Below are 22,111 nucleotides of genomic sequence, written 5' to 3'. Positions count from 1 at the left end.
CCAGAGCAAAATTCTGAGTAGTTAATGCAACTTATGTAGATTGTCAGCCTAAGAACCAGCCTTGTTTCCCTTGGTCATTTGTAATATTTGTAGGAAGCAGTTCATCTCATGTGCTTCTTCAGCAACCAGTTTATCTTTCTCAAGAGATGAATTACAGTGAGGAATGAGGGTTCCCAGAACTGACTGTCTAAAAGCAGTTGATATTTAAATTAGTTGACAAATTATTGTTATTTCTCTGTATGCATAAGGACTTTTTTCTTTCTTTTTCTGTTTCGAAGACTAAAACCAGGACTTTACTTTCCTTATTTAGTAATCTTGGTAAACTGAGAAAAAGCTAAAATAGATAGAAGTCTTCTCCTCTATGTGGTCCATAACATCACACATCCCATATGGAGCAGGGATCATCCAGCCAACCAACCCATGCTGCAGGATAAGACAAATCCCACCCTACCTCTCCCCAGTCCGGTGCTTATGGGACATGAGCAGAAGAATATTCTCAAGAAAGACAAAGAAGGAGACTGGTGAGATGCTACATAGGAAGACAAGGTTTTTGCTGCTCACACTAAAACCTGTTAGGTTGTTCTCTGGACTGAAAGGCAGACCTAATTCAGATTTAGATACAACTATTACACGCTGATGTTACAGTTAAATCATTACAGTTTACACATTGTCTCTTCTAAAAGAGTATGCACAGATTTACCAAGGTAGAATATTGCTAAATTATTAGCTTATTATGCTAATACATTAATCTGTAATACACTTATAATAATTATATTATACAGAGGTGAATTTTATTTTTCTGCTATACAAAATCTGATTGTGACGTTTCAGAATATCCCTGGAGGACGCTGAGGATCCTATTTTTTAACTTTTTTGGGGTAACATTCCAAAACCTGCTGACATGGACTCCTAGGACAACAATTCCTAGAGAAGGAAGACCAGAGTTTCCTAGAAAGAACCAAGAGAACCATGGAGAAGCTGACCCAGACCAGCGCTTCTCCCTGGAGCAAAATGCTCATTACAGTTATCAGAACTTCTGCACAGCCAGCGAGGAGACTGGAGCCTGAAGGCTGTTCCTGTCAGGGCACTGCAAGGAGCTTGTGCTGAAGTGCACTGCTGGCCCCTCCTTGGCAGCAGAAGGATTTTGGGGATGTGGGATTTGCCTCCAGCCCACGCCGACAATCTGACTAATGCCAGGCTGGAGAGACGCGCTCAGTTCTCACCAGCCACAGCCCCCCAGCCCCACTCAGAGCCACAAACTCAAGCTAATGAATGCTGTCAGATTGCTAAACTGGTGAATGGACACAAAGTCAGGAAATGTCATTCAGAAAAGCTCAGCTTCACACACAGCGTGGCTCTGAGTGTTCCTGATGCACTGCCACGTCTGTAAAACACAATGTGTTCCTCCTGCCTTCACTGCTAGGTGAATCCTGAAATAAGACTGAAATTGTGTCATTTTGTACCTTACAGGGTCTTCCACAACAGTGGTGGAAATGAAAGCAAACGGAACTATTTATCATATAAAAGAAGCTTTGCAGAAATCTTTAGTGGTCATTTTTCATTCTTGTCAAACTACTCATCCAAATGCCTTCTTTTATGATTAACTCATTCCCCCTTATCTGTGCTTGAAGCAAAATTTAAAAAACTGCAGTTCACCAGTGCCAGGACTTTTAAAAGTTATGTTTTTGGATGTACCTTCAGGCCAGCAAGTCACAGCTTCAGGCCTATTAAAGGAGGACTATACTTTTTTCCAAGAGACAGCTGGCTTTTGGATCGTAGATGTCATGTTCACAACACACAACCTCGAGACAGCCTTTCAACTCCCAGAGATTAACAGAAAAAATCCAACTTCCTCTGAAGGAAGGAAGCCACTAGTGAGAAAACCCCATTTTATTGAGTGCTTACCTTTGTCATTGTTGCTTGTTGGGGTTGGAGGGAGGAGCCCAGGCTTGGATTTGTCGTAGTTGTTGAAGCTCTGACTACGGCGGTTGTTGGCACTGATGGAACCACGAGCTTTGGCCTCGCTGCCCGCAGCGGACACCCTCGTGGTGGGACCTGGAAGTCTGGTGGGAGAATTTACAGCATGCTCAAACACAGGTCAAAAAAGCACTCTGGGGGCAGGAAACTATGGGATACCATGCATAGGATCAACAGCACAAGTATAGGCTCAGGAGGGTCCTTCTACTTCCGTAAGAACAAATTAAAGAATCGTCTTAGGTGAGAAGTGTCTGTCAAGCAGGCTACAGTCTGAGTTGTTTTACACCAGAAAAAAAGCCCTGAGACAAAATTAACAGTCACCTGCCATAAGCCTGGTGAAGCAGAAATAGCTGCAGGTATATTCAGTGCAAGAACACCACCAGTAAAAGTGGGCACCGCTGTTCTCAAACCGGATTGCTGGACACTTCCATCACATGCTGGCCACATAAGGGCCACCCCCATTTCAGAAATAACAGTGAGATGGAACTTGGCTGCCTTTTCCCTTGTAGAGAAGCACGTCACATCTCTGCCCTGACAGCTCCAAAGCTCAGCAGCCAAGCTCAGCAAAACTTGAACTTGGTTTAATTATTTGAGCCTACATAAATCACTCAAAGCTTCAGTACCCTCTCCTAGAGTAACCACATTATCAGTGAGCTGGTGTAAGCCTCTGGTTGAAACTGGGCATCTGTCTCTTCTAGCATTTTCTTACCATAGCCTGTATTTACCAGATTTAGCTGATTAACTAGGAAAAAAAATGTAGTTATTCTGGAGTAAGTAGACATGCTTTTATGCTTTTCAGGCAAAAAGGAAGGTGGAAGACTTCTCTAAAAAGCCCGAACCAGGAAAGCCACTGGCACCACATCTCAGAACACTTCAAAGCCAACATTCACACACAGAATCTTTTTAAAGCTTCTTACACTTTATATAAAATACAAAACTCTATTTATAATAACTTGTGTCAATAATAACGTAAAAGGAAGAAGTCCCAGTCATCAGAGAGAATGGGGATCCAACTGACCAAATCACCACTGTGCCTCTGAGAGAAGAAAGAGAAGCCAGGAAGGAACCTGGCAGGGCTTCCTAAATAAACTGATTTATCCAAGACTAGTGAAGAAATAGAAAATATGAAACATGAAGAAAAAGCCAAATGTCAGCAGCTGCATGCACATGCTATCAAAGCTCAAAAGAGTCTAAGACGACAGGGCATCATTCAAATACAAACCCAAAAATTAATTTACAAGCTCAAACCATCACAGATTCAGCACAGCACATCATGGTTCTGAGGTTGACTTTTAGACCACTCTCTCATATTATCTAGCTTTTTTCCAGCAATGGGGGAGGTGCTAAAAAGTTGTCCATACTCATCATTGCAGCAAAAGGCCCATGGGAAAACCCCAGAGAGGCTTCATCCACTGCAGAGGAGACCACAGGGGAAGAAGCTGGGGGCAACCAGTGACAAATAAAACCTTCGAGAAAGTCACCAAGACGAGGAAGTTCATGAAAAGTTCATTTTGTTTGACAGGAAATTGAGCTGGGTTTTCTACAAGGTATCTCAGCCCAAAGTTGCCTCCCAGTTTGGAAACCCTGAGTATGGGGCACCCATCATCCCAGGATGGCCATAAATATGGGAGGGGAGTTTTCCAGCAGCAGGGAAGGGAGAATCTTCCTGTACTGATGGGCAAGGAAAGGCTCCCCACACATTTCCACACACAGTTTTGCAAAGCTGTCACATTTTAAGGTAAACAAAGCTCCTCAAACCACGTGACCACTTAAGAAGTGACAAGTTTTCCATCCAAGTCAGTATTGTCACTGCCAATGAAAACACTCCAAGAATAAAAACCCTACGTGCTAAAAGGACTCTTGAAGATATCCTTTCCCTTAAGACCTTTTTTTGTTTTCCCCACTGTAGCTTAACTAACTGGTTTGAAGCCCCTGTCGTTGGTATCAGGTCAAGATACTTCACAGCAGTGCCTGTGAAATCTAAGGAAAAAATCAGGTTCAGGGAGGATTCTGGGTTCTTAATGTTTATAGAGAAGGTACTGAGCTTGGAGAACACTCCCTTTTACTACTCCTCAGCACCTCTGTTAAGCAAATATCAGCTGTCAAGCCACAATTATAACCAAGGAAGAACGTGAAAAGGAAACGTGGAACTTTTTAACAGGGATTATTCTGCAGAGATTCAGTGCTAGCATGTAAGAAATAAATCTAAATTATAGAGCAGAAAAAACAATCTATGCAAACCAAATCAAGATCATGAGCTTCAGTTCACAAGCTTAGCAAAACCAGTATGGTATAATTTACTATATTCTAGTCAGGCATTTAAATATAATAGTAAAACAACAAGATTATTAACCAGATTAATAACCACAGCAACCCTTAAGATCACTGAGATGAGATGGACAGATGAGCTGGCATGCAAGTCATGCTGGGATCCAGGGAAAAAAGGGGACTGCAATAGCGGTGATCCACTGCCAGGGAGATTCCAGGTGCTGAGTGTGGGGCCACTGGGGAGAGCAGGGGCTCTGATGAGCAAGAGCCACACTGGATGATCTTTAAGGTCACTCCCAACCCAAAACATTCTATGATTCCATGATTTCAATAATGCAGATCAAAAAGTAATTAATGCAGAGGGGCGAGAACTCCCAGAACCATGTTTTGTTCTCAAAAGCAAAAGCTCCCAAGAACAAGAAAATCAAATTGTTTCCTTGAGGGCCAAAATGCATTCCACACCTCAAAAAAAAAAAAAAAAAGAAAAAAAAAAGAGAGAGAGAGAGAGAGAAAAAAAAAATTTAATCCATCTAAATCTTTCCCATTTTAGCCGTTTGTAAAGGCCAAACTGTTTCCGACAGGAACCCTAAACATGCACCCAGAAATATTGCAAAAGGATTATTCATGCTTTGCAGAAGATGAAGAAATGCTAACCTAGAAGACCTTTTCTGACCAAGAGTGAATCGGATGATTTTGCTTTGAGATGAGTCCCTGGGAGATGCACTGTGACAGGAAAGAAAAAGCGGAAGAGAACATTGAACAAAGAAACTTTTTTTTTAAGCCACTGAACTTAGTAACTGGTTTTAGGGAGAAAAGGGGGTTTTTATGAATTTCACAGGAATATAAAGCTTCTTGCCCGAATATGACTGCAGGTCAAAACCACTACAGTCTGAAATTAATTAATTTTTACAGAGTAATGAACATGCAAATCTGCGTGCAACCCTCAACCCTATTCCTCTTTTCTTCACTCCTTTATTATATAGATTTTCTGTAGAATCTGTGCAATTTGACTTTGGTGCATACTAGAAAAACATGAGGATCTTCAGGATATACATATTTTTCAATTATTTGAAACCCAGCCCAATCTACACAATGGACTGAAAACAGCAAAACAGTGTTCAGCACCTCTGCATGCTTGACAGGAAAGTTGCAGAAATCTATTCAAAAACATCTTTATTTTACAGTAATTATTTCCTGTATATACATGCTGTAGGAACACTGTGTTTTCCAATTACACAAAACTATTGTTTACGCCCAAATGAGCATGATTTGTGAAGAAAGACATAAAAGCCAAACTCAAATAACCTCTGAGTAGTCTCACTTGGAAGGCTTCAGTTAAACTGTTTATATCCCTCATAAGGCAGCACTTAAGCCAGAGTTCACCCCAAGGTGTGTTAACACAAACAAGCCTTAGTGAGAGATATATAAAAACAAAAAGCCTTCATAGTTCAGCAATTGTGCAAATATTATTTCTGGTTTTAATTCTGCTTCTTATCCCCACTAAACCCTCCCTGTTTTAGCAGTGCAAGGATCAGACCAGGAGAAGGCTGCACATGCATTCACTGTGGTACTGCCTCAGAAAACTGCTTTTATTCCAACCTGGGCAGAGCACTCCTAGTATTAAAGACATTCAAGGAACAAAATCCCTTTCTATTCATCTGTCTCCAATCTAGGAGTGCCAACAAACACCTACTATGAAAATTATTTTTCATGTAAAGCCAACAGCATATTATTTTTTGACCAAAAAGTCTAGATTTGATTTTGATTGCCACCAGGCGTTATGAGCTCTATTTCTTTTACCACTGTCAGGGTGATCCTTCCCCACAGTGGAAGGCAACCCTTCCATTCCTTAGTGAAAACTCTTGGAATCTGAGAACTGAAGTTGGTTTTCATATGCCTAAAATGTATGTCTTCTAAGGGAAACAATGTGCATGCTTTGTGAGCAGAGAGAAGCAAAAGGAACAGTGAGAAAAACATCCTTTTACAACCCTCTGGTTACTTGGTCCAGCAAGGATGGATGCAACCCATTGGGCTGCAGATTTCCAGCACTCAGAATGTATGTAAACACGCACTGTTTTGACTTCCAGAGGCTTGAAGTCAATTGCTACCCAGCATTCCATTCCCAACACGCTTTATCTAGAGCAGAACTAAAGAAAGGAGTTTCTTTGGCTTTTTAAGACCTGCAATGAGAAGCAAAAAAAAAAAAAAAAAAAAAAAAAAAAAAAAAAGGACAAATAATGAATAAAAAACCCCCAAAGTTTAAGGAGACTTCCCCACCTGGACTGCATTTCTGGTTGTGCTTTGAACTGATGCTGCAGAGCCTGTGGGGGCTGTTGGCACGGAGTCTGGGGTGGAGCTGGCACCTGCTGCTGAGGGACCCCCAGCTGGCCCTGGGATGGGGGCCCTGCTGGCTGGGATGGATGGTGCTGGGGCTGCTGCTGCTGCTGCTTGTACCGAGACAGGCTGAAGAAGAGGCCCAGGATGGCCTTTAGATTCCCATTCCTGATTTCTGCAAGGCAAAGTTGAGAAGTCACTCGTCAGCCGTCAGTGGGTGTTCTTCTCTCTCAGCCGCTGCATCTTCAGAACACTGTCTGGACTGAGCTCCTTTGGGATATCCTTTAGGGGAAGTTTCTTTCTGCACATCTAATTTGCATTACAGTTGACTGCCAGTGAGCACCAAGGAGAAATAAATAACTAATCTCTTCCCTGTGGTGGCTGAGCAGTGTCTCACATTAAGCTGTGCAGTCTGTGTTAATGCCAGTGTGCTTAAAAAGCAAGTCCCTTTAAATCTTCCCTTCAAACTAACGTAGCTAAAAACCCCAAAACAAAACCCCCACAACAACAATTGTATTAAAACAGCACGCTGCAAATGATTTCTCAGACCCAAACTTGCACAAGGAGGAAACCACTCAGTTCTCCCACATATTTCTGGAATATCAGAATAATCATTTCCACTAAGAAAATTTGAAGCAAGTTTTGCCCTAGAAAATACGGTTATTGGCTGACATAGATACAAACAGACAATTACCAGCTTTGATACTATCACAAGCTGATAAGGGATGGGGACCCAAGGTACTTAAAGACAGCTTGACAGTCAATGTATAAACTTTTCAATTCCTGAAGGTCATCCTGCTCTTCTAGGCAATATCAAATGCAAAAATGTAAAAGCAAACAGAAGTACAAAGATGAAGAGGTGTATCAGAGCATGCACTTAACCACTGTACCATAGTTAATATGCAAGAGGGCAAATTCGTCCTTGCAGACAACCCTAATGTGCTGTGACTTAATTATTTAGCATGTTTAATTTCCTAACTTTAAAAAGTGAGTTAAAAAGGCTACATCAAACAGCTGAACTTTGGCCTCTGTGTTGTACCACTTGAATTAAAAGCTGACTGCTGCCCTGTGAGAAAGAAAGAAGAAAAGGACGTATGGCAAGACAAGCAAGATAATTTACTTTCTTTCTTTCTTTCTGAAATTTGTCTCAACCCATGCCCACGTCTTCAGAGAATATTAGCCCTTCTCCAAGTGTCCCTGGTCATCACCCAGGCCCAGGATACTCCTGTCCTCTCATACTTCTTGACTCAGTTTCCCCAGCCATTTTCTCCTCCCTGCAGCCTGTGCTCCCTGCATCAGTGCCCTCTCCCACCACTGACCCCCATTCCCTTGTTTAAAGGATTATCATTCCCAAGACCTTTCAGCAGCCAGCCTTTGTTTTCTTGGCCAATTTTAGTCTCTTCCTGAACAGTGTGGTCCCAAAAAATCCTGCCTGTTTTCCCTTTTCCCAGTCCACTGCTGCTCCCATGCAGTGCCATGGGAAAACCCCATGAAACTCAGCCTTTTCTCCCTGTACCAGGCAGGTTCCTTCTCTGATCTGCAGGTTCTCTCCAATAATCTGTGTTTAGCTTGGGAGGACAAGCAGAACAGACACAAAAGGCAGCAGAGCACGGCAAAAAGGATTTCCTTATCTCCAGTAAAGAATTCAAATTACTCATATGGGAACTGTGAAGAAAGTAGCATTTAATCACAGGTTGAAGCATAACTAAACAGATCCAGAGGCACTGGGAAGCTTAACTGCACAAACACAGGCTAGAAGATAAAACAAATGACCACAGGTCTGCTTGTTTAAATGCAGCAAAGCTATATGCAACTGGAAAGTGATTTCTATGTGAAGTGAGAGGCAATTATAACACTAACCCACCCAGGACCTATGCTTTCTATGGCTGCCTGTTTTCTGCTGTATTTATCAGAAGAGAAACCTGCTTTTGACCAAATAATCAAAAGAACACTTTTAATGAGTTAAAGCAGTCTCTTTTCCCTCTGGATTTGAAACAAAGCATTTTAAATTGGACATTCAGAGGTACCTCTGTTTCTTTTATCTTAAAAACTGAGGTAATTCTGGCAGTTCCACCCTGCACTTTGTTCAAAAGGAGTATTTCAAAGAGTACTTCAGCTTCCCTGTACTCTGCACATCAGCAGAGTCTCAAATGCTTCCTGCTTCAAATCCTCTCCAGCCCCTGGTCAGCTCCAGTATCACATTAACTTAGATAAGGACAAGCATGTCACCCACCCATTCTAAACATGGAGCCAAAAATTACTGTCCTGGATAGTGGAAACAAACACTCCAGACACTGGAGAGGAAAGTGGAATTTGGTTTTCACAGGAAAGTCCACAAATGTACTCTTTGTAGATTTCCTTCCTGGGATATCCCTTCTGGTGCTTGTTTCCCCTACATCGCTGCTCCAGGATGTGTTCAGCTGATCATCAACCAGCTCATCTGTTACCCAGAAGATGTGCAGCTGCTTATCTGTGATACCAGTTTGAGTTTCTACTGTACATTTATGTCCTCCAACATCTTCAATGTCTTGAGAGCAAGGAGATATTGTGTGAAGCAGAGCAAGCTTCACTGGGCAGTTTCAATTCCTAAAACAAGTTTAAGAGCAAGGGCGTGGAAAGAGAGTTCAAAAAATGAACAATAAAAATTTGCAGCAAGAAGTGAAATGAGGTCTCCAGCTCTTCATAGCTTTCCTTAGGAACTGCAAATGGAGATTTTAGGGTTTTAAAAATCTTTGATAAGGGGATGCCTTTTTGCCTCTACATTTTTGGGGAAGGAAAACCTCTGGCACAGCACAGTCATCATCAGTGACTGCAGATCCTCAGCACCTCCACTGCATAAAGCCATCAAAACAGACTGTGTTAGTGGCATGCATGTATCAAAGCAGGAGTTCTCAACACTAGAAGGATATGACACACGCCGTCCCAAATTATTTCAACATTTAGGAGTAATCCAAATTCCAGTTCTGAATCATTAACTTCCCTCCACACTGAAGCTGCCCTATTGAAAAATGCATGCTCTTAACAAGCCCAGGAGACTTCAGTGATTATTCCCGTTTGGAAGCAATCACAACCTTTTCCTTCCTCCTAGATGAGGATCTGCCAGTGAAGTAAATAAAGTTATTTGCAGTTGACCTAGCAGGTCTTGGCAACTTGCACAGAAACACTGGCTTGTTTGGCAACAACATTCCTCACTTTAAATAATTCTGCACTCCTCAACACAGTGCCGGAGCAACTAGGAAGAGAAATTTGCTTTACTGCTGCATTCAAGTCTTTTAACTTGTTTTGTAAAAATATATTCATTCCCTCCCCCTCTCTAGTTGCCACTTTCTTCCTTCAGTGTTAGTGGTGGAGTCAGTAAACGCTCTCATTTATATACTGGCAGCAAACATTACTGGTCTCTTCTCAGCTTCCGTGTGATTTAATACACTAATTCCTGGACTGTACAAAAAAAAGGGCAGAAATCCCCAATCAGAGGAGCCATGGGAAGCACATGTGTCCTGCTGGGCCTGACTTGTGACTTGGCAGGAGAGCCATGAGCATTAATCATGCTGCCCCTTCCTTCCCCAGCGAGAGCTGCCAGCTTTGTACACCCGGGCAGTTTTCTCATCACTGAGCTGCTATTTCACTCAGATTTTACCTTCTACCCAGACAGGTAAATAATGTGAAATGTATTTTTACAATATTTCCATGCTAAGGTCAAAATTGGCTTTTACAACTGACTCAGCTGCATTTTCTTTTTAATCATTTCCTGGCAAACAAATTTTCTGCTGTTTGAAGTTTTAGCTCAGGCTTTCTTTTCTTAACATGAGAATCCTTTTGATTATAACTGAGCAATTGAGGCACACAATGCTGGCAACAGTCAGGTGGAGTGTAGTAAAGCTTCTCTTTGGAGGAAAATATTTGTTATTCCTGTTCTAATCCAGCCTAAGAATACATCTAAACGTTCAGCCTCCTCTTCTGCTAGCTGTGGTGCATTCAAGGTTAGAACAATGCTTACTAAAGCTCTGTTATTTTGCTGCAGCCTCCTCCTCCAAATTAAATTTGTGAAGAGACTCAGCGATCAAACCTAACTTTGAAGTCTCACCTGATGCCACATATTCAATTATTTGTTCTGCAAAGCACTGATGGAGATGTCATATCATATATTCAGCTACTGAACTCAACTGCTTTTCCAGCATATTTAAATGAAAACACGAGTGAAAGCTGGTGCTGAGGATGGCAGAGATCTGTTTGATCTCTTAATAAGATAATAGCTAAACAGCTTCTGAGTCAACAGGTACCAAACATCCTGGCATAAAATAAGAGAGCAATCCTAGTTTGGTTTCAGAAAAATTCTGATGCCCTTCAAAAGCAGAGTGATTAATTAGAGGTCAAAATATCTTGGTGTTTTTTTGGGTTGTTTTTTTTTTTTTTTTTTTTTTTTTTTCTCAAAACATTTGAATTTGATTGTTTCATGCACTTGGAAACAAGAAAATTCTTTAAAATGAGAACAAAGCAGGATGGTTGTTCAGGTAAAGAGAAAAACCAAAGAACAAGGAAATAATTTTTTCTCTGAAAAGGCAAACAGCTGACAGCAGTTCACTTATATCTGCAAAATGTACACTGATCAATGTGCAAATTATAGGACTGAGATAAGGAATTTTTGGGTTTTAACAGAAGGCAATAAAGAAGTGATTGAATTCTAATTTGGTCTCGTTGATTATTTTTACAAGTCAGCTGTGTAGAAATCAGATAAGTATTTCATCTACCTTTCACACTGAGATGGGGAACAAAAGAAGTAAAGATTGCCAGGAGTTTAAATCGACCTTATTAATCTTCCATTAGACTCCATGTTCCAGTTGCAATCACAGGTAGCAATTCAGGTTCCTCATTTAACATGAAATCTTAACCAATGGACTCACCTTCTGCTGACAGCCCCTGGATGTTAATCCCCTTAGCAGCCAAGAAACTCAGGCATGCATCTATGTTTTCAATCTGTTCAAGAACAAACAAAACAAACGGGAAAGAAGAAGACACAAAAAGAAAACACATTGTAATAATTATTTACTTCCATCTCCCGCCACCCTTGAGTGCACCCCGTAAAAAGTCCCTTTGCTTGTGATGTGGAAACCACAGCAAGAAACTCTCTCTAAGGCCCTCAATGGATCATCCCATTGATTATAAACTGATTATTCCACGGGTGAGGGCTTTCTGCTGTTTGCATTGGCATAAAGCAGGTTAGCTCAAGCCACAACAGGCATTTCCTACGAGAGGGCCAGGGATGCTCCACGCCAGGGTCCATCACCCACGTTGAGTGTAACAAACATGAAACCGAAAATAAACCTGGAGGCCACTTGTTTGACAAGGCAGATCACCACTTGCTCTGAGGCTGACAGCTGGCAAAAGTTTCCAGCCACAGCAGGAGCTGGATATAAAAGGTGTAACTGGAGACCCCAGCAGGAATCCGAAGCACATTCCCTGATGGCATTCCCCACGCGTCAGGAACACCAGGCTGCCCTGGGCACCCACTGAGGGTCACACACATGGGACATAGGAACAACTTCCATGGGATAAAACCAGCTTTCACCAGGTAGGGACTTGTGCACAACAGCTCTGGCTGCTGTACACCTACTGGACTCAAATCCTACCCAAGAAAGTGACCTCCAGAGGGGCATGCCCTGGCCCTCACACATATGGGACAATGGGGACAACTTCCATGGGATAAAACCAGTTTTCACCAGGTAGGGACTTGCAACAGCTCTGCTCTCAGCTGCTTTGCACAGCTCTGGTTGCTATACACAGACTGGACTCAAACCTTACCTAAGTGTTGAGTCTTGTCTTCTTTTCTGCCAGAGTCAGGATTAAATACTCCAGAAAGTATTTAGTGTTCAGACTCAGATGTTTATTAATTCTTATCTACATTACAGTCTCACAAATTGTGAGTTCTGCAGCACTTGTAGCTAACAAACTAAAAATGGAGCCCTAACTCTCTCTCTACAAGGCCTTTTAAGGATAAATTGTCCAATTAAGAAATGACACCTCAATTATTTTGACTTTTAACCCAATAACCAACCACCCATGGCCTGCAATGGGGACTTTTCTATCCAATTACAAAACATCACCCAGACCATGAAGGAGAAGGTGAAAAAGAAGGTCTGGCCTCTGCCCTAAAACCTCCATCTTGCTTTATATATATATTACTATATTCTAAACCCTTAAACCATAAGTTTTCCACCCTGTGATATCACACACTTCTATTCACACTCCACACCCACAATCCCAGTGCTGTCACTCAATTTTGGGAGCCTTTTCCACGGCCTCAGGTCCAATGCAGGGTTCTCCTGTCAGCACAGAAAGTCTGAAATTCTCAGTACCCAGGGCTCCAACACCTAAGAAAGTGAACTCCAGAGAGGCTGGATGAGTCAGGAATGTTGTCTGCTCTATCTCAGCACTACAGCAGGGATGTACAGTAGCCTCACACCTGATTTCCCACCAAGCTCCCACTGAAGCTCTGCTGTCATAACCAGAAGATGCAGAGAGATGCCAGCCCCCACCCCAGACCAAAGGATTTCCAAAAGTCTAAGCTTGGACATCTTGAGGTGCTGCAAGGAACATATTAGGAAATACCACGTTTTGTGTGTGGTTACACAAAAAACTGCTGGATGATACCATTGATCAATCTTTTTTATTTAACCATGGTAATCAGCAAGTGATAAAATAGCCTTTGAGTTTGAACATCTCTCAAACATTAATTTATTTATTCCTGAAACATTGCAACCAAACTCTGCATCCACTGGATACAGAAGGAGACAGACACCAAGCACCACACTTGGCCTCACATAACTATCTTTATTCTCTGAAGTGTGGAGACATCAAAAGGAAACATGAAAAATCCAGCTGTCCTGTCAGCTCCTGCCTGCCCTCAAAAAATACACAACTGAGGACTAAGGCAGCATTTTAGATCCTGAGCTCCCAGCACCTGATCTGATCTCTCTGTCCTTCTCAAAGTAATAAAAAGTACCCATGGAAGCTGCCAGGAAACTCCCACATGGATTTCTCTCAGAGTACATTAATTTATTGTCTATAACTACAACAATAAAACCATTTTCTTCTATCAAGGGGAGGGAGGTAAGTTATTGGCACTGCTGAGCTGTAATTTCAACAATTAGGACACTTTTATCAACCTCATTATACTCTGAGATATAATATAAAGTACACTTTGAGTAAATTATATACTCCAAAACCCAGAGAGGTACCAAAGAATACATTTCCTGTACTGCTCAGACCTTGAGGCTTGGAGTAGGGCCCAGTTCAAAGGTTCATTTATCCACAGTTCAATATGATCCAACAGTCAATTGACCCATTTCCTTCTTCAGAACTCAACAACCCTTTCAAGTTTCCAACACGGCTCCTTCATCGAGGTGATCTGGGACTCGGAAGGAAAACCAAAGTCCACCTTCTCAAGAACAAACACCACATAAAAGGATCAATCCATCCCTAGTGCCTGCACTTAGCAAGCTGCATCATTCCAAGAGCATTTCCAGACTGCCACAGCTGTGGGTAGATGTCTCCTTTCCAAATAAGCAGGTTAGTGACCAAAGATAAGCAGGATCTCAGCCCCACTCCAGATCTGCAGCACCTCTCTCAGCCCTGCTCTGCTTGCTTCTCTTCCCATGCCCCTCATTCTTGCATAAACTCTCTTGTAGGGCAGAGTGAGCACAGGATTAAGATTTACATCTGGGTAATGAGTTCCTCATCCACGTCCTCATTCTACTGAAAAGTCTTTGCTGGTGTCCTAATCTCACCCTGTTTGGATTCAGGATATTTAAAATAATTCCATTTCTCCTATGGGATAAGCCCCCAGGTTTTCTGAGCATTGTAGCCACTAAATTAAGATAAATCACTCCCATCCTCACACTGATGGGTGACTCTCCATCTCAGGTTTGCATTTGGACCTCAGGTTGAGCAACCTGGAACCCCACTGTGTATGAAAGGTCAGATGGTAATACCTGGCCAAAGGCTGTGAGAAACAGGCTCTTAGTGCTCTGCTAGTATGGAAAATACCCTAATTTCATCAGGCATGACCAAACAAAGTGGGAATTACAGGGATGTCCAAAAGCACACCCTTTACGTTGAGAAAATGAAGAACTAAGATAAGACCCTGTGGGGATGTACAGCACTGCACAGACGAGGCATTCCCTGAAAGAATGACACTGAAAGATATAAAGGAAACAATGACTCTGCTAAGATTAATGACAGTGGTATTGACAACACCACATGGTAGCATGGCAGGAATGTGAAGAACTGGTGGATTTTGAAGGAAAAATAGAGCTTGAAAAGGAAAACAGCAGGAAATTGGAGAAAATCCAAGAAGAAAGTGAAACACTGAATGCAGGACTATAACTGAAATGGTTAAAATGCAGTGCTGGTAAGAATTCAAAGTGCTGCCCACAAAAAAATGGCTAGCCTGAGTCAAGAACCCTGATCTTGACTGAATCAGTCTAAAGCATTAGAAATCATGTTGCTTGTTTGAAGGGATGACTTCCCAATGGTGTAACGTGTCATGAATTTCACTCATTAAAAAAAAGCTCCAAGGAAGGATTCTGCCCCTGCTGTATTATCTATTAGCAATAGGAAAATATTGTTTTATGGAAAAGGATGCCCTCAATACAGACAGGGCTGGAAACAGCAAGCTATGATAGACCATTCAGATGTGTGTAGGATAGAAGTGAAGTTTCTGGATAGATCTCAGCTAGATAATAGGAAAAACTTCTTCCCTGCGAGGGTGGTGAGGCCCTGGCACAGAGCTGTGGCTGCCCCATCCCTGGAATTGTCCAAGGCCAAGGTTGGACAGGGCTTGGATCAACCTGGGACTGTGGGAAGGTGTCCCTGGCTGTGGTAGGGATTTGGAAGGAGATGGTCTTTACAGTCCCTTCCAACCCAAACCATCCTGTAATTCTAAGCAAAACCCCAACAGTTGCATCCTGGTGACTTCCATCACAAAGCACAGTTGCCTCCTTGTAATTACAGCCTTCAGCAGCAAATCATCACCCAGACTCCATAGGCCCTTTTTTTTGCCAAGTCCATATATTGCTTAAACCCTTTAAGTAGATGTGAAAGGACTGGATTTGCCAAAGGGGAGTGGATATTTTCTGTTTCACTGTGAGCTACAATTGTTTTTCTGGCTGACAATTCTGATTTCTCATTTGCTTTGTCAGCAACGTTTAACACAGCAGAGGCAAAGCAGGAAAGGTGGCAGCTGGATGCTCTCACTCCCTGCCCACCCAAAATAGGGGAAAACTGTGCTTTTGTGTAAAAGCAGGAAAACCAAGCACAGCCACCCACCGTGATTATCTCACTTGGAAACATTACCAGGGGTATCCAAAACTGAGCCTTATTAAACTTCCCAGCCAAAATACTCAAATGAATTTGCAATTTTAGGTCACCACGTTTAAACTTCTTCAGGTGTAATCAACTATCAACATGTGCTATCAGTCCCACATCCTTTTATGTTGGGTGTTTATTCTGAAATGTCCCTAAATGCCAACCAAGGACAGCTGAGCCCACACTAGAGGGGCTGCCAGCCTCTGGGGTCCCTCTTTCTCCTTTCTCTTAATTAGGAGATTATCAGGAAAAAAAAACCTCAACAACCCTGTAAAATTAAATTTCTGCTCAGACATAACATATCAAGTGTCATCACTCCCATTCTCATAATCAGAGAAGGAAAAGCTACTGGGAAACTTCCTCTTTACAGGAATAACCTGACAAGGTGGGAACAGAAGGCATCATGGTTAAGTGCTCTACGTGAAGACCAGATCATCACACAGGACCTTGTGCCTGTCATACAGCAGCAATTTCAATTTCTATTCTTGCCAGTGCTAGAGAGAAAACATGCCCTGGCCTGTACGAGCAGAACAGGATATGCCAGAAAAAAATAATAAAAAAAAAATCAAACCCAAAAAACCCCAAAATATCCCCATCCTGTAGCCTGTAAATGGAGACCCACAGGTGGGCACTGACATGTTGAACATTGACTATATCCCACAAAAACCTGAGTGTGGACACTGCCTCCAGCCAAAGCTGTCTGGCCAACTCTGCCAAGTCAAACACACAAGGTAAAGGATAACCAAAAGATAACTCTTGGCACAGACGTGGATGTTTTTCCTCAAACAAAAACCAGAATTAAACCTGATGTAGGTTCCTTCACTTACAAACCAGGGGGATTTTTCTCACATTGTGATGCAAGACCTCTGCTCCCAAATTTTAGAGAGATAAATGGGAAGTTTTGATGATGTTCTCCAGAAAATCCACTTCTTATATTGAAACCAGTGCCTTCCATGTAACTTGTGGCTCAATGTTATGTGCAGAATATTAATTTTCAAAAGGAAAAAGATTGAATTCATTTTCTTAAGAAGAAAGACTGAATTTATATACATACATTCGTATGTGCAGTATATTAATTTTCAAAAGAAAAAAGACTGAATTCATATAAAAGTTTTTAAGGCCTCACAAACCCTTATGCAGTATTCCAGCAGACTTCACATAGTCTAACACAAGCTTGTTTCTTAGGACAAAATCTATTCCTTATCTGTATTTTTGAATAAGCCTTTTACCCTCATATTTTTATATCCTAAAGTTTAGAAAGAGCCTTAAAATTTTAAGTCATTGACAATCCTTAGAACTCTGGAGTTTTGGGGGAGGAAGGGTTGTCCATTCCAGTAATATCTCATTTGCTCTATTTCCTAAACATAATTATATATAAAAAATTCCAAAGCAGAACTCCAAATTCCTTTTGTCCCAGAGGGGTATAAATACTAACTCTTCTTGCTCTGTTGAAAATAAATCTTCATTAGTAGTTATCCCATTCAAAATGTATCTTTTTAAAAAGAAAATAATACATTGTTCCCACTGTTCATCTGCTGCTCCTGACTACTTGGATAAAAAGGTCCCCCAAAATTAAGTTTCAGGATTTTGACAGAACTTGTTGGGCACCTTAGAAATAAAATAAAAGGTGTAATGGAAGGATGCAAATGAAGCTAATCCATATTCTGAAGCCAGGTTGTGGGCAGATATACCCACAGAAACAAGAATCTGCTCAAATATACATGAAGAGTTGACTCTTCTCTTAAAATTGCCCTTACTTTGGGTTTTTAAAGGCAAAGAGAGTTTGGGCACTAGTCTAAGGCTGGAGAACCAGCCCAAGCCTCATCTTGTGCAGCCTCTTCTCTTTGACCCTGGTAAAACCCCTGCTGTCCTGTGTTTCCAGCTCCTCCTGCAGAAATAATGGGACAAATATTCAACACTCAATCCCAACGTGCCCAGTGTGAATAGAAATGAGGGCAGTGAAACTCCACAAGAGCAAACTGTGCTTCACGTTGGCCAAAACTCCTAATGACAGCAAAGAGCATCCAAGGGGCACACTTGTGTTCTGATTGGATTCAGGCCATCCAGGGCAACTCCCAAGGTTTGCCAAAGCTGATCTGCTCAGGGACAGACACATGGAGGGTTGTAGAAATGCTCCTGCTTTATTCAGCTTTTCAGGTTTCTTTCAGGTTGGTTTTTTTTTCAGGTTTATTGATTTAAAACTGAAACTTTCCCACGGGGAAAAACAAAAGTAAAGAAGAATTTCTTTGAAAAATATCCCTGGAAATATTATTTTTGGATTAGCTCTTCACCATCAAACCTTTGAAAAGTTAAAGTGGATAATTGGTGAATAATTTGAAATCATGAGATGCTCTAAATTATGATTAAGCAACAACAAGATCAACTTTGCAAAACAAGTATCAACAAAGAATCCTGCCTCTGGAGAATCGTTAATTTGAGACACAGATGAAACTCTGTTGACAGTATTTAAGCACTTGTCACAGTAACTGTATTTTTTGGCACTGAATCTCTGTTCATGTGTCACTGGAAGGAGGACAAGGTGGGGAGAAGCCATGGCTGTGCTCAGCAATCGAGGACAGCAGTGACTCTCACAGATCCATTATTTCCACCTTCCCTGGCTGCTCATGGAAGACCCTTTTCCATCTGGGGCTCCCAGGCTGAAAGGTACATGCAATTGGGAAAAGGGGGAATGGCTTTGAACTGAGAGAGAGCAGGTTTAGATTAGACATTAGGAAGAAAATCCTTCCCTGTGAGGGTGGTGAGGCTCTGGCACTGAGGCCTTAAGTTTGAGCTTTCATGTATTTCAGACTCTGTGCTGCCCAAGGGTGCAGTTCTGAGCTCACAGTCAGTGTCACTCAGCTCTGCACAGAGCAGGGACACAAAACAAAACCTTTTCCTGCTGAACACCAAGGACAACTTTCAGGCCCAAAAGCACAAACAAGGGTGGGCTGGAGGGAGGAACAAGAAGGATGGGACCTCACAGCCTGAAGCTGGAATTGGACAATTAAACCCCAAGATGCAAATGGACCAAAACGTACTAAAATGTAATACTTCACGACTAATCATCCATTTTGTGACCAATTTCAGTCCACCTTGGGTGTAGCCCTGGTCAGGTCCTGTCCTGCCCAAGGTGTACCTTAAAGGCCTTTTAATAAACCTCTACTTTATTCTCCAGCTCTGTCTGGTCTCTGTTCCAGGTCAGCCTTCCCAAGGCATCAGCACAGGTGCCCAGAGAAGCTGTGGCTGCTCCTGGATCCCTGGCACTGTCCAAGGCCAGGCTGGACAGGGCTTGGAGCAGCCTGGGATAGTGGAAGGTGTCCCTGCCCATGGCAGGGGTTTTGGAACTAGGGGGTCTTTACAATCCCTTCCAACCCAAATAATTTCATCATTCTATGATTCAATCTAAAATAACACCAATATCCAGCAAAGGTGGACTTCTTCCCAAAAACATCCTTGAAATCTACATAAACCACTATTTCTCAGAGTGCACAAATGCTTAAAAGGAAGGGCTGACACCAACCCCACTCAGTGCACCAAGCACTGGCTCCTCTCTGCCCTCAAACCCCAGCTCAGATGCTGAGGGCTCTGTGTATCATTAACTTGAATTTGCAGCAAGAATCCAGAACTTAACGAGACTTGTTCATTAAGAACCTCCTGCAATGCAGTGGCTGACAGTTGTTCCTTCCTAAAAAAAGTCCCTGGGAAGGGAGCTGTGGGCAGAGCCCGTTCCCAGGCAGTGCTCCCTCCCTGCTGGGCTGCCAGGACATTCTTGTGTCTGCAGGCCTGGGATTCACCTGTTCCCAAGGGATTTGCTCCAGTGGCACCAACACATATGTACCCCCTCCTCCTTCCTTGCACCTGGATCCTGGATAACATCTCCTGCTGAAATTCCCCGGCATAACTGCTCAGAACAAGTGCAGCAATGCTGCCCGGAGACGTAAAAATAGCTCTGCACAAAAACCAGAGGAATGAAAGGCTCTAGATACGCATTGTCTTCAAGGAATAGCTAATTGAAATAGCCATTATCACACTGTTCCAGTGTATAAGCAATGGCTGGAAATGGAAGATCTGTGACAAGACCCAAGTTTATTTCTCTGGACTGTTGAATTCTTTGTTCCAGCTGTGATCTCTTTGCACAGATATTCCACAGCTAAAAGCTTATCACTGCATCTCTGGTAAAAAGAAACATCCAGGCATGAGAAGTGATTTCCATACAAACAGCCTCAATTCTTATAGCACCAAGCTGAAGGAGAATAATGAAAGAAGTTTTACTTCCACCTGTCCTCAAATCAACCTTTGTCTTCTTAGTTACAAAAGGTTTTCATCCATGATCTCTCAGCATAATAAGAAGCTGTGTGTTTGCAAAGTATTGCAGAAAAGGCTGTATTTATGTGATAATTTTATATCAGGAATGGTTATGGCAGAAAATTTTGTTAATGGTGCTTCTAGACTTTGGTGTAGGTGTAAATATGAAAGTGGAAGCTACAGACATCTCCATACACACCTGTGGAATGACCCTGGTCCCTCAATCCATTTGCTGTTTCATGTATTTAGCCCATACAGGATGGACAGAACCACAGGTACTCAAAATGCAGTAACTCCATTTAAATGTGATGTAAATGATCAAACAGAATCTAATTCTATCTTTACAGAGAAGCTCATATTTTTCATTTTTTTCCATAGAAAAAACTGTTGCTCTTTATTGAGCCTCACAGTGTTTCAGAGACAGATGATGTACAAATTCTTGCATCACTGTGAAGGGTGAGGGATTGAGAGCAGCCCACTGGGGACCACGGGGGTGATCCATGATAGGACTGAAATAAGGGTGTCAGCAGCAATGTCTCCAGAGGCATCCTACACACCCACCCACACACTGCCTTATCACCCATCCCTGAGTGCTGGAAGAGTCCTGCAAGCCAAACCCTCCAGAAATGAAGCAAATCCCTTTTTAGTGACACTGCCATGCCATGTATGTATTGGTCTTTCCTGATCTGCTCCAGCTCTATTTATCCTGCTCTTTTCTATGTAGGATGATGGAGGGGCACAGTGTGGTTTTATTTAGACTGCAAGCTCTGCAGCACAGAAAGCTCTGAGCCAACCATGCCTGTCTCACTGATTACTCTCCACAAATGGCAAGCATGGCAGCATAACAACAGCCTGGGTATCCAGAAAAAAAAAAAAAACAAGAGACAGAAAAATCAATCTTATCTTGGAGCAAGAGTCATATAAACTGAGGCCGAAGGAGAGATAAGCACAAGCAACCTGGCAGATCATCTCTGCAGTAAATCATTCTTGCCTGCATCACAACACGGGTTCATACACGACCAACAGAAACCCTGAGAGCCTAAAGAAGATTCTTTTAACATTCCAGAACTTGCTCTTTGGCCATGTCCCAGCACAGGCAGTCACAGAGGCTGAGCTGGGGGCTGTCACTGGCCAGGCTGTCACAGCACTGGGGGATGTCCTCCACTCAGCTGTGAGGAACTGCACCCCAGGTTAGGGCCAGGAGACACCCATCTGTTACCCTGGTAACACCAAACCAGATTAAATCTCCAAACAGATGCTCCTGGTAAGTTACCAGCTCCCCAGGCAGAGCAGGGGAAGGCTTAGGTGATGGGAAAGTTCCCTTTCCTACATTTGCTCAGCCTTGGAGTCGGATTATTTGAAAATACACGGCTATATTTAACCCCTGGGATACATTTCCAAAGATCCTATGCTAGGAATTCACGGAGGAAAAAAAACCAAAAACTTGTGATGCTTTTGATCTTCCAGCAGGGCTGCTCCCCTGATTAGCAGCACATGCCCCAGCAGCAGAGCCCTGCTTGGCTTTGGGACTCAGGGGGGGCTGGAGCAACAGATTCATTGCACCTTCCTATGGCAACGTTTGGATAACACTGGCTGTGTAAAACTGCTCAAAACATTTACAGGAGCAGGTTAAGGCGGGTGCCTGCTCCTCAAGAACAGAGATAGAATTATTTTCCGTGAGAAAACAAGCAACTCAGATTTTTTTTTTTTTTTTTTTAAACACAGCAGCTATTTTTAGCTATTTGTACATAACACAGCAGCTCCCTCCCTTAGTGGGCATTACACACACAGACAAAGAGCTGCTGGGGTCGTGCAGATGGTTCAGCTCGTGTTATTTCTTCCAACCAAGCCATGAATGTGTGAG

At 42.4% G+C, this 22,111-nt stretch overlaps 1 protein-coding gene across 1 annotated transcript in view; it reads right to left on the bottom strand.

Moving 5' to 3' along the window:
• The window catches only part of NAV2 (neuron navigator 2), a 388,814-nt gene that overhangs the window by 129,627 nt on the left and 237,076 nt on the right, over nt 1-22,111 (bottom strand). Inside the window, exons 4-6 of the mRNA XM_083863374.1 lie at nt 11,481-11,553; nt 6,523-6,754; nt 1,906-2,063 (exon numbers count right to left, since the gene is read on the bottom strand). Of these exons, the coding sequence (XP_083719500.1) occupies nt 1,906-2,063; nt 6,523-6,754; nt 11,481-11,553 (463 nt within the window). The remainder of the gene's footprint in view (nt 1-1,905; nt 2,064-6,522; nt 6,755-11,480; nt 11,554-22,111) is intronic.

The sequence above is a fragment of the Zosterops lateralis genome (assembly GCF_965231275.1).
Source record: "Zosterops lateralis genome assembly, chromosome: 6".
NCBI classification, from domain to species: Eukaryota; Metazoa; Chordata; class Aves; order Passeriformes; family Zosteropidae; genus Zosterops; species Zosterops lateralis.
Note: the sequence above shows the minus strand (reverse complement) of the source record. Positions and strands in the feature narration are given on the sequence as shown.